Genomic DNA, 13,328 nt, shown 5'->3' with positions numbered 1-13,328 from the left:
AGATCTTTAATAAAAATATCAAAATAAAATATTCTAAAATATTCTAAAATGTTCTAAAATATTCTATTTAAATATGAAAATATTAAAAACATTTTAAGAATACAAGATTTTCAATATGTGTTGAGAAATTTTCCGTATATATGTAAGAAATACTTCAAAAAACAGTAATCTCAGAAATTTTTATTAAAAATATAAATTATATGTGATGCATAATATGTCAGTTTATTAGATAAATTTATTCGTCTTTTTTGTTTATTAGTATAAAAGTCAAAAAAGACAGAAAACAAAAATACTTGCTTTTTAATTAATTTGATATAAACATAATAAATTTAACTACTTGTAAATACATGAGTTTTTTATTATTATACAATGAAGTTGGATAAAATATATTTAATTATTCCTTTTACACATATTTCTATATGTGCAAATCCACTATGCTTCGTATTAAAATTCACAAATGCTGTCATGACTTAATTATAAAAATATACGACGAAAATATAAAAAGTACAATGATTTAAGAAGTTATGTCAAAACTGTACTGTATAAATAAAATATAGACATTTGTATATAGTTTAACAATCAATAATATTGGCGTACACACTATAATTTATTCACTTTAAATTAGCGAGTTGTACTTTTCGTTTGCTATTTTTTTTTTTACAATTGACGCGTGCAACAAATTTATTGCTAAATATTTACTTCACACAGATTTTAATTCCTTGTGGAATAATATTAACGTTAATATTGACAGCATAGTAAACATTCTCATGCGTCGAAAATTCGACGTAAACAATAATCGTCTTTTTCAAACATAGGAACAATACATTTATTATCTCTCATTTTCTTATATGTGAGCGTATTTCTAACGTACTATTGTACAAATAATATTTTCTGTAATCTATGTAATGCCTTTTTCCTGCCTACTTACGAGCGCAATGTCTTTTTTTCTCTTCTGGATGCAAGCATTTCAATCTTGATATTTTATCAATCAGTTTAATTATTAGTATCAATTGTCTTCTCTTATATGATGCATCTCTTAAATAAAATTAAAAAATAAGTTACTTTTATCGTTATAATTACATTCTTATACACATTTGAACGCTCATAAATTACGAGAAAAATACATAAAGATTTCTCATTATACGCAACTAATTCAAATAATTATTGCATAAAATGAGATCTCGTGTTTGCTTAAGATGCTCTTTGAAATGATAAATGACCTATTTCATAGAATCGAAGCCATGTAAATCATTAAACTATTGTGCGTGAATTACTACCAATATTTATCACAGTTACAAAATTGCCTCGCAAAGAAAAGAGTTTATTGCGTATAACAAGAAATATATATATATATATAGATATATATAAAACGATTTAATGTACCTAGCATAACATATTTATAATATCGAGTAACCATTTATTGGCCCAAAGACAGCCAAGGTTTCCTCAATCTAGTATTAGATACATCGACGTTTTCGTCGAGCGTTTAATGAGAGCAACATACATGTACTTTGGCACGAAATAAAAAAATGCACTACAGAGTATTCTTACATTTCGATACACTACATTGTTTGAATACCACGTCTGAATAGCTCCTTCATTGGTATTTAATGACATGACATTTTCAAATGTAATGAATGACAAAAGCGTAATATCAGATATATGAATACTTAAACATTCGAGACAATGAAACACGTGAAAATTATGAAAAATGTATAAAATGTAGATTTTTAACTCCCGAAACATACCACAGTCTTATATAGTAATAGTAAAAAAGGGACGTGGAAAAATAACTCTGCATCTAGAGAGATAAATCGGATTAAAGCAAAAGGTATGTCGTGATATTCTAGCAATGTGTATCTATAACTGGAGCACAAATATTCTAAATACATTATAATTGAATATTCTATATCGAATATTCTGTATCATTTTAATTCTCCCGTTTCAAGTTTTCAGTATGTATAATTTAAATTATCTTTGTATCCATTAATAATTGAAAGCTGTACAAATATTAATCTGTAATGATGTATAAAGTATAATTTCTGAAAAAGAACAGAATTTGGAGCAATTTCAAATGCTCTATCTTTTTGACAGTAAACTAATTAATTTTTGTACAGATATGGATACACAATTTATTCACTTTTATTTTATTGTCTAAATCACTAAAGACGTTCATTTTCTTCAGTTTCTGTATCAATTCCATCTTTGGTCACCGTTTCGTTTATCCGTTTTTCTTCATCGTTATCAGTGGGTACTTTTGTGTGAGTTGTATCATTCCACGGTTGAATTTCGGCAGATCCAAATAACCAAAAGAGAATCGTTGCTGACGTAAACACAATGGCCGATATCCAGAACATTATACGCCATTCCTCAATGCCGTTCTGTAATACAAGATCATATAGAAGATAAAATAACAATTAATTAAAATAAAAAGTACCTACTTATATTATTATTATATATAATAAAAATAAAATTATAAAAAATATATAAATTTCTTTATATACACACTTTTTTCTCGGAGAATTTATATTTTCAATGATTAGAAAATCTGTATATATTTTTAATGTAAAAAAATATAACATACTCTTTCATTAGTTAATGCGCCAATAATGGGTGGAATGATGAATCCGGGGAAACTGCCAAATGTGTTCATAATTCCATATAAGGAGCCGGCATAATTCGGTGCCAAGTCTTGATGATTCTGTAAACTAGTTTGACACGCGGCACCATTGAAGGCCAGCGCTAGTATTAACATTATTATCGCAGCTGTGGCATCACAACCGACGTATGTCATTACTAGAAGACAAACTGCAGGTCCCATGTGAGCTATTAACAGTTGCATGAGTTAGCGATTAAAAACATATACATTTTTTTTAATATCCTTAATTACGAAACTAAAGAGATGCAATTATTTCAAATTACTTACAGAAAAGCATAAATATTTTCCTTATCCAGCCTAAAGATAAAAAGTTCTTCCTACGCACGTAATCACCCGCTGCTGCAAATAACACTCCAGCGCCTAGTCTAGCTATGTAAGGTAACCCAGTTATTGCGCCACCCTATACATAAAACATTCGGAATGTCTCTAGTTACGACAAGATAAAAATAACGAACGAAACATTCTTTGTGAAATAAAATTTGTCCTAAGGAGATAGATATATATTAGGTATGTCTAAGGATAGTTTACCGATTTCATGTTGAAACCAAGAACTTCCAATGTATATTTAGGCCCGTTTGTAGCGATGAAATATATACCCCACATGTTTGCAAAATGAGCCCATAATAATACTAGGAACGGTAAAGATGTAGCGACTGACTTTACCGGTAATTGGACCTATATAAAGAATGTCAATATTTATTTTATAATAATTTCTTATTTATTATTCTTTATTATTTCGTAGTTTATTTAAGAATATATTTCATACCTTTTGTTTTGAGACAGAAGTACCTATTTTTTCTTTTATGTAGATTTTCTCCTTTTCTGTAATATTAGGATGTAAATCCGGTGTATCGTATATTAAAAAAACCCATAAAGCATAGAAAACTAACATGAGCCCGCTTGTAACATAAAATGCAGCTTTCCATCCATAGGCACTAATAACAGCGCCACATAAAGCAAATGTTACCACAGTTCCGAATGGACCACCTTGAATAAAGCAAAACAATACATATGAATGTACCTTAAAAAACCTCTTTATTATATATCCTTAAAAAAACCTCTTTATTAAAAAAATAAAGTGATAAATAAAAGAATTGTACCTTGCATGGTCCATACAAACATGCCCTTTTCACCAGGAGGTACCCATCTAGCAATCATCGCATGAAGAGCGGGATAAACGGCACCCTAAAAATTAATATACGCTGCTCTTACTAAAGATTTTATACACTTAAAAATTTACATGATTTTATTAAACATAATAATTTTACATATAAAATATAATATTAGCACTTACTCCGAAAAATCCCATTACAAAACGAAGTGCAAAAACGAAACCGTAATGAACACTAGCAGCCCAAGGCATCAGAAGATTTAATACTGCGGGTATTAACGTAGCGAATCTATGCCATAAAGTTAAAAAGTAAACATATAATAATTATAAATAGCTGATTAATAATAATTTATTTATTCTTCAATTATACTTACGCCACTACTTTAGAGCCTCCGTATTTTTCAGCTAAAAGTCCAGCTGGTACGCTAGCTGGCAAAACACCATAAAAGTATCCTGATAGTAACAATCCTTGGATATGTTGATTCCATTCAAAACGCTCCCCAAACTGAAATATGATAAAAGTATATTTATAATTTTAAGAAATATGCATGCATTTTTTTATAATAAAATAACTATATTTCATAATTTTATTTCATTGTTTATTGACAATATTCGCAATAGTTATATTATGTTTTATATTTGCAAATTTTGTTAATAGTATTAGCAGTGTTAATTTTATTAATCTTATTAATATATAGTTACATTAAATTGGCAATACATTCAACTGTACAAATTTTGCAAACGCGCAGACTTACATCTTTGAGCTCGATGGTCTTATTGCTTTTTATATCGTTGATAGAACACGCTGGCCCGACACCACCATCTTTCCTTGTAGTGTTTACCATGGCGACAATGGATATGGATAAATTGGTACGAATGACGTATGAAAACATGCAAGCCAGGAACATCATCGCCCCCAGGATTCCTCTTCGAGGAATCTTCTCTGTAACACACATGAATATATTACTATAAAGAGTCAATCGAAATAATTGTATCTATTTATCAAAAATGTGCTAATATATTTCTTAGTAGTATAATAACAATTTTTTACAATTTGTAATAGTTATTTAATAAATAATTCTTTTTCAATAATTTTATTATTAATAATAAAGTATATTGTCATTGCAATATTACATATTGTTTAAATCTAGTTTATAAGAGTCTGACACTTGTTACTCGAGTTATAAGTTATTACTGCATTATTCTTATTATTACTATTACTATTGTAAATCTCTAGTAAATCTAGAAAATCTCTAGTAAATCTCTTGTAATATTTATTATGAGATTAATATTAACTTTTTTTGTTAAAACGCTCGTTATATATATTTCACATCGAAAAAATACACGAGAATGAACATGATATAACGCAAGGCGTTTCTACTTATTCCTCTATAACGCAGAGTCGAGAATCTGACCTTTGAATTGGTACATAATACTTAATAAGCTTAAATCAAGAATGTGTAGGATATGTCTTCAGCAGTAAACATCTTATATTCGGATATTAAATACAAGATGTTCAACAAAAATAGTGCAGCTATTATCTTACGATATCACAGTTATAAAAACTTTTAATATAAGATAAGAATAAAAAAATATTTTCTGAAGTAGTAACTTCCATATAAGATCCTGTCATTTTTAATAAATATATTAATAATTTTATTATTATTACTTTAGTATTTTTTTTTATTTGTTATATTTAATATAATAGCATTAATTTATCGTATCTCATCAATACATATTGTTGATGATATATATTTAAAAAAACTACAAAATTATTGTTATTATAATGTGCTAAGTTAGTATAATCTGTCACTCACAGACAACCCTGACAGACAACCATTTCAAGAAAATCTCGTTCAAGGAAAAGTATTGATGCACATTATAAACTGTAGAAGGTCACGGTATGTAACTATGTACGTGTCTACGTGATCGAATTTTACTTCTCTTTCGTGTCGATTGGACGTAGCATTGAATTGCTGATAATTACTTAGCACGATGAGTAGGAATCAAATCAATAATACTCTGCTCAGTATACAGACATTTTTTTCATCTTTTCCATATCGCACGATATTTTCATTTTTAGATTAATGATTGTTATTGAAAGATCAATACATTTGATAATCTTCGAATGTTTCGATATAAGAAATATATTTTTTTAATTTAAAGTCAATTCTTCTCTTATAAAAAAAATTCAAAATCGTAACTTATTACCAACATGTAAAAAATTTAGCAGATTGATGAAACTTTTATTAACACTCACTGAAATACTATTTTGTTAATTATCACTGAATTTAAGTTCTTTTTTATTATTAGAATAATAATAATTAATACAATTTTATTCCTACAAGTAAGTTGATATAATGATATATTTGGTTTCAATAGTAAATAAAATTAGATGATAAGATATTGTCATATAATCTTTGTTTCAATTGAAACAAATATTATTTTTCTAGAAATTTTATTTATTTGTGGTCGATTCTTTAAGGGATTATGTGTACAATCAATGATTAATTCAACGCAATATCTGACTTTCATTGATATTTATAGTCATTTTAATTGTTTCTATTCAGGTTAATATTCGGGTTATACGATTTCCGTATTATTGGTTTGAGCGCAACTGCGCGTGTGTTCAAAGGTCAGAGAACGATAGGCATTTAATGAGCGGCAAAAATAACGCGACACTGTATTATTTACTACTACAAAGCAATGTTAATATAAGCAAATATAATCGCAAGCTATGATTGAATTGTATTTATAAAAGAAGCAAAGATATATTATGCAAAATGACGAAACAAGTAATATTTCAAATTACCATTCCTCGATTGCATAATGAAAACGTCTTTTTATCATATACGATAATTATGCGTCGATAAATTATATGCAAATCATGATAATATTTTGATACATACATCTTTTGACAGAGAAAAAAGAGACTTAATAGAAATATTATATTATTTTATATTATATATGTATATATATATATATATATATATATATATATATATATATATATATATACATATAAATTTTATAAAAAAATATTCGAAATTTAAATTAAGGACAACGAGATCGCATTTATGATACGATATTCTCAGTAATTTTGTACGCAGCAAGTCATTCACCTCATTAACAAGCTGTTCGTACAGCTGCAAATATACAGTCAGTGGCCAGGATCTAATGCTACAATCATTTTATTACTAACAACGAGTCTGTTGAACTCAATTTCTAGAGTTCCATATAGAAAGCTAAAAACTCTTTCTCTTATAACTTCAGATGAATATTTCAAAATAAAAGTAAATGAAATATTATATTGACAAAATAAATATATAATGTTGAAAAATGGAGAAGACAAAAAATAGTATTTTATCATAAAATTATTGTTGGAAGTAGAAATAAAACAATTTTATTTCAAGACTTAATTGTCAAAAGATACAAATCTTAATAGAAAAAAAAAAATTGTAATAAATAATGACTTTTTATTAAAATTATTTCTAAATAAAAAAAATCAACTCTCTTCAAATTCTGAATAATCTGAGATTGAAAATTCCTCAAAAAAAAAAAAAAAAAAAAAAAGAGTACTGCCGGTAGATACAGATCGGTATTTCTAGAGCACTCCGTACGTATCGATCGACTCCGATAAATCGGGCACACTATAAATATTATTAGTTCGTATTATATATATTTCTTTTTTTTAAGAACAGAAAATGTGCCAGCGTTGGATGACCGTGGACGAGTAACCTGCCTATTCCGTAGGTCTATTTCTGCAAAGTGAACGGCGCAAAATAGCGGCTCGAGTTACAAGTTTGTATGAATTGGAAGTGCTCGAATGGAAATGCTTGGATAAAGTTCTGTCGGAAAAATACCGATGTATTGCACGCAACGAGTACGTCGCATAATGCGACGCGCGATGTTTGCTAATTTGAATTTCCGTTCGAATTGAAATGACACGTCGCGGAGTCGTGTTATGTCTGATATCGGCTATCATTCCCTGAGATTTTTGTATGCGCACACACAGATGATTATATAATGCTTATCATTTCCAATGATGCTTATCATCTAGAAAGTTTTGTAACAGGCAGAATTATGCAGATCTACATCAAGTCTAAATATATGACATTTACGAAAAGAATTTCATGGAGAATCTCCTCCCACTTTTTCCCCGAAAAATAAAAATGTCGAGGGAAAGATAAATTTTTTTTCTTCTTTTATCTCCAAAACAATATTTTTGCTAAAAGATTAAAAATTGATTTACTACAAAAGAATGAATAGAATATATGAATACAAATACAAAACGAACGTTGAAAAACATATTAATCACGCTTAATTTTTTTTATCTATGTACAATTGCAATTTTGATCATCAATCACGTTGCTTATACGTTTATCTCGTTATTCATATTCTATATTTAACTGTACAAAGGATATATGAAACTTCGGAATTTGTTTACTAAAGTCCAAGGAATACTAGCCAACATATATAAAATCAATATATATTGAACACTGACCTATCGCATTTATAAATAAAAAATTAAAACTGGTATAATTTAAATATATATTCCGAATGTTATAAATATTAAATATGCTTGCCTTTTTAAACGCATAAGAATTACAAAAGTAGTATTACAATTTTATTAATTAGAGTGTGAGAGAGACAGAGAGAGAGAGAGAGAGAAAGAGAGAGATTTGTATTTATAACAAATAACTATAAGATTATCATTGATAAATATTAAAATATTGCAATCTGTTTAAAAAAAAAACTCTATATCTAATAATAAAAATAATAGATTTATATATATTTATATATATTTATATATATTTATATATATTTATACGGAATAAAATAGAATAGAAATAATAATCGATAAAACCAGAGACTGCGATAAAACAAGTAAACTGTAAAACAGATCGAATTGTAGAATTATAATCGCACAACTAACAATCATCAAGTGACCAGTACTCACCGTTGAACTTCCGGAAGAGGGCCATTTTCGCTTGCCACGAACGTACGTCGCAACTACGTTATCAGCGTGAGAAGAACGAGACGCTGCGCACGCGACGTGCCGATGAAAAGGAAGAGCGCTTTTCCCTTCGCTGTCACGTTCGGTCCTTTCGCCGTCAGATGTGGATTCTCATCGATCGACGGTCGACTTCGCGACTGAGGTTTCCCTTCCCGCTTTTCGGTGTTCAATCGATTCGCCGACGGTCGGGCCGGTCGTGTTGCGTCATGCCGTCCCGCGTGTTCCAAAGTCGACGGACGACGCTCTTCTTTTGCCACCTACGTGCTTGGACGTGTGTGTGTGTATGTGTGTGTCGACGCGCTTGACACGGTGCGTCCTCCGGGATGCGATCACGAGGATGCCTGAAAAATACGCGGCATCCGCTATTACGCTCGCGGCACGTATACCCCGCGATTTCTATATTTAAATCGCCGTCACGTCATATCGAAGTCGTTACGGACTTGCGCAATATTGTGTCGCGTGGCCACGTGTTACACGGAATGACAATATAAATTCCAAGCTAAAGTAAACGCGAGAGAGCTGAGAAACCTAAATAATTCTGTATAAGTTTTAAGTGATTAATTTCTCAAATAAAGACTATATTCTCATTGTTTGACGAGAAGAATTTCTTTTCCGAAAATTTATTTTTGATCTGTACATTCTTGTTTGTGTTCAATAAATTTTATTTTCTTCTTTATTTTAAATAATTTTGTTCATTCTAGAATTATATAGAAAATAAATTTATTATTAAATCATTTATTGAAGAATTTTTTGACATAGAAAACAGATGAATTTATGGGCTCTCCAGTTACATAAAACATCTTTAGTGCTCCAATCAAGACAAATAAATTGATCTACGAGAATCAAAGTTACAAAATTAATAAAGTGAATTGATATTTGATATAAAAGAGAAAAATGGGATATAAATTAAATAATTTAAAGCTAATATAACTATCTAATTTTCTATTTTAATTGATTCCTAATATGTTTTCTAATTTTAAACTATTAATAATGAATTTTTATTTTATCACTTAATATTTTCGGTTTTATACTTTCAATCTTAGATATAAATTTTTCATAGAATGTTTTCCATAACTTATTCGCATTGATGTCTATTGCGCTTATTCCGCTTTGATGCATTACAATATTAAAATTACTGAAACATTGCTTGCGTAACGTTATAACATGCGCATGATCATGACCATGAGCATCAATTGTATATTTTAAAAAACTGCAACTTGTGAGCTAATGAATACATATTTAATTAGACATAAGTTCAGAAATTTTAAAAAGATATGTTAATTAGAATTAACGAATATTTAAATCCATTATCACATTCTCTTTATTGTAAAGAAATATATAAATGAATATCAAAAATTATTTTAAATATTCAAAGTTAAAAACCAATTAAATTTTTTTAAACTTGCTAATTAAAAAAAAAGTTTTATTGTAATTTGTCCAATTGTAAAAGATTTAGAAAATATTTTGAAGAAACTAAGGTAACAAAAAAGGCTATAAAGATGTGTAGTGACAAAGTTGTGCGATATTGACATAAATAATATAAGAAGAATGCGATAAGTTTGACACATTTTAGCGTTCATTGACCATTGAACTTTATATTATGAATGAGATTTTTTTCAAGATGTTTGTCCAGAGCTTTCTCCTCATTGACACTGTGCTTGCTCGACATTTCTGTCCCATTTTTAATCTTTTATTTGCATTTTTAATCGTTGTATCGAGCACGAGATAAGAAAAATATAAAACCAAGCAAATTATCTACGTAGCGTTGCAATGTCACATGGGAATATGAACCCTCATCTTCAATTACAATCAAGTGAGCAATTATAAGACATACCATTGAGTGACTAATTATTACATAACTACTGACAAAACAATATTATATTTTGTAAATTTTAATGATTATAAAAGCAATTATTATTTACAATCATTAATTATTTATTGCTGTAATCATTTATTATCATTTAATAATTTTAATTCTCTTCTTTTGTCAATAATTTTTTGACATCCGTCTGAACTAAAATTAACACTGCAGAAAATAAAAATTAATTAAATTCTAATTTAATAAATTCTAGAGAAAAGAAGATTTAAATTGCAAAAATTAGATTTGCATTTCTTCCTTGGAAATTGTAATAAACGTAATAAATTTTTTATCGAATATTTTGCACTAATTTCCAGTGTCTCGTCTTTCAATAAGAGAGTACTAGTTCCAAATTGTTTTAATAGGACACAGATTTCCAGGATACAGATTTTGCATTCAAAATATTATTGCGATTTGCAAATGTGTGAATCATCTCGATTACGTATCCACGGACGGTTGATAAAATTAATCACAATTCGCTGATTCGATGACACGTTACAACATTCGTTCACACAGCTGTCTATATTGCGGGATACTTTCAATCAAAAGCGGATTATTCAATCAGGTAAGAGAAGCTACCGATACCAGATAACTTCACAATTGCAGAATTCGCAATAATTTTCGAACTTTCGTCAGAGTTTGATGTTTTAAAGTGAACTATATAAGCGCCTGTTTATTGCGCCTCTCAAAGAAAATTATTTGTGATCTCTGTAATTTACACAATACAGGTATACAATTGCAAGAAAATATTTCATAGATATAAACATAGATAATGAACATAGATAATGTATAGATCATATGTTTTGTTTATATGATAATAATTATCAATTAAATTACGAAAAAAACGTAAAAATTGCATTTAAATCAGTCATTTAGATTCTTATTTTATAGATACAAATAATTTACAATTACTTTATAAATACAAATTTAATACTATTTATCTGTCAATATTTTTTAAAAAAATGCGTTTACTGATTTTTTTTTAGATAATCGATTAGTATTTACGACACTGTATATTAATAATTTGTATAACGCACTTGTATAACGCAATCAATTTAATTACAGATATATCAACAATCATTGTTCGAAATTATTCGACACTTTTGTTTGAAATAATAACTTTCGTTTTTCAATCTTTATTTTTTTTTTTTTTTTTAATTTGGTTTAGTAATCGTAAAATTTATCATTTATAATTCACATTAAAAAATCATATCTGATAAATCATATCGTACAGTGGCTTGTCCTTCGTTACGTCACGAGAATGGATACGACAACAGATATAGTTATATGTAAGATAAATTTACATGTTTGATGCGCATTTTCGTTGTAGTATTTACGGATGGTCTGACAAAATAGATTGATAAGTCACACCTTTTCTATGACATGCGTTCGTAGCATTTGGCAAAGTTACCTTTCTAATTTTATTTTAGTATAGAACCATATACATTGTGATTTATGAATGTGAAAAACTAGAAACTTGTCAATATTGCAGTAAAACATATATCATATCGTCAAATGAGAATTTGATTTATTATAAAAGCTATATCAAGGAAACTTATCGTTTTTTTTTTTTAGTTGCAAGTTACCTCACTATTCTTTTTTTATAAACATGATGTTGTAATTTTGTCGCAATTTTATTGTTGTTATTTAATTATAGTCATAAAATATCACTTGTGATTTATGTGATTTCAGTGTTAAATTGTTAATAAATGTGCATTATAAATAAATCATGTTAAATATTTATTAGAGTTATATATAAAAATTTTACATAATATCATTATATTACGCTAAAAATCTTTATTAAAATTAATTAGCTTCAATAGCAAAATTTCTTTCAAACACTATCAAACAATTTTTTTCAAACATATATTGCTTTGTAACAGCAATTATCGCTCTGAAATGTTCACAATTCTTTCGTCAATGATTAAATGATAAGTAACAATGATCGAATATAAAAGACTTTTATTTCCGTGGCGACTCGAATAGTTAAACCAACCTCGATCTTCTAGACCCTCAATTTCAACCGGTTTCTTCTTTCATCCCGTGTCTGTTGCTCGTAGGAAGGATTGCGCGCGAAAACGGCTTTGTGAAAATCGATAGAACAGGAAGCACGGCGGCGCGATAGAATGCACGATCAAATCGGAAAACACTGCCACGTGTAATTCGCGTGATTTCCGTGTCTGGAAATCGGGCTTAATCGCAAGTGAATAATCTTGACGGTAACGTCGACACCTGAGCTCCCGTGGATTCACGTTTCTGTCGTTATGGGATGGTCTCAAATGCGTTCCTCAAATGCGTGATGGACGACGCGACGAATGATACTAACGGTTCGAGCACGACTGAATTGATCGGAATATGGTGCCCAGCCGTGACTCCCGGACTCCCTTTCGCCAAGTCGGATCAGCGACGCGAATGACGCGAGGCGGGGTCAACATCGTTGGACCACATTTATTTGCTTTATATTATATAAGTCCTTTATTATATTACAAAGAGTTATAATGTAATATATAAGTATAATATGTAATGTATTTTTAAAAATTACATTAATATAAATAATTTATGTAACAATTACTGTAGTTATAATATTTAATATTTGTGACAATCATAATAGTTAATATTTAAGATAAATATAGAAAAGTACCGAGTTAAATGTAAATTCTCTATTAAAATGATAATTTTTTTA

General features: G+C 28.7%; 1 protein-coding gene across 1 annotated transcript; it reads right to left on the bottom strand.

Moving 5' to 3' along the window:
- Positions 1 to 334: 334 nt before the first annotated feature.
- On the bottom strand, positions 335 to 13,028 carry LOC105432213 (dietary and metabolic glutamate transporter). Its single transcript, XM_011646914.3, has 11 exons — positions 12,642 to 13,028; positions 8,731 to 9,128; positions 4,526 to 4,713; positions 4,145 to 4,275; positions 3,954 to 4,059; positions 3,760 to 3,844; positions 3,426 to 3,646; positions 3,188 to 3,334; positions 2,927 to 3,059; positions 2,585 to 2,826; positions 335 to 2,381 (listed from the first exon to the last, which is right to left on the bottom strand). Exons 2-11 carry the CDS (start codon positions 8,753 to 8,755, stop codon positions 2,163 to 2,165), a joined length of 1,497 nt encoding a protein of 498 aa, XP_011645216.2. The 5' UTR covers positions 8,756 to 9,128; positions 12,642 to 13,028; the 3' UTR covers positions 335 to 2,162.
- Between the last annotated feature and the right edge of the window lie 300 nt (positions 13,029 to 13,328).

This window comes from Pogonomyrmex barbatus, unplaced genomic scaffold, assembly GCF_055798465.1.
Source record: "Pogonomyrmex barbatus isolate J1 unplaced genomic scaffold, ASM5579846v1 scaffold8, whole genome shotgun sequence".
Taxonomy (NCBI): Eukaryota; Metazoa; Arthropoda; class Insecta; order Hymenoptera; family Formicidae; genus Pogonomyrmex; species Pogonomyrmex barbatus.
The sequence above is the reverse complement of the archived record's forward strand: the minus strand, read 5'-3'. Positions and strand labels throughout refer to the sequence as shown.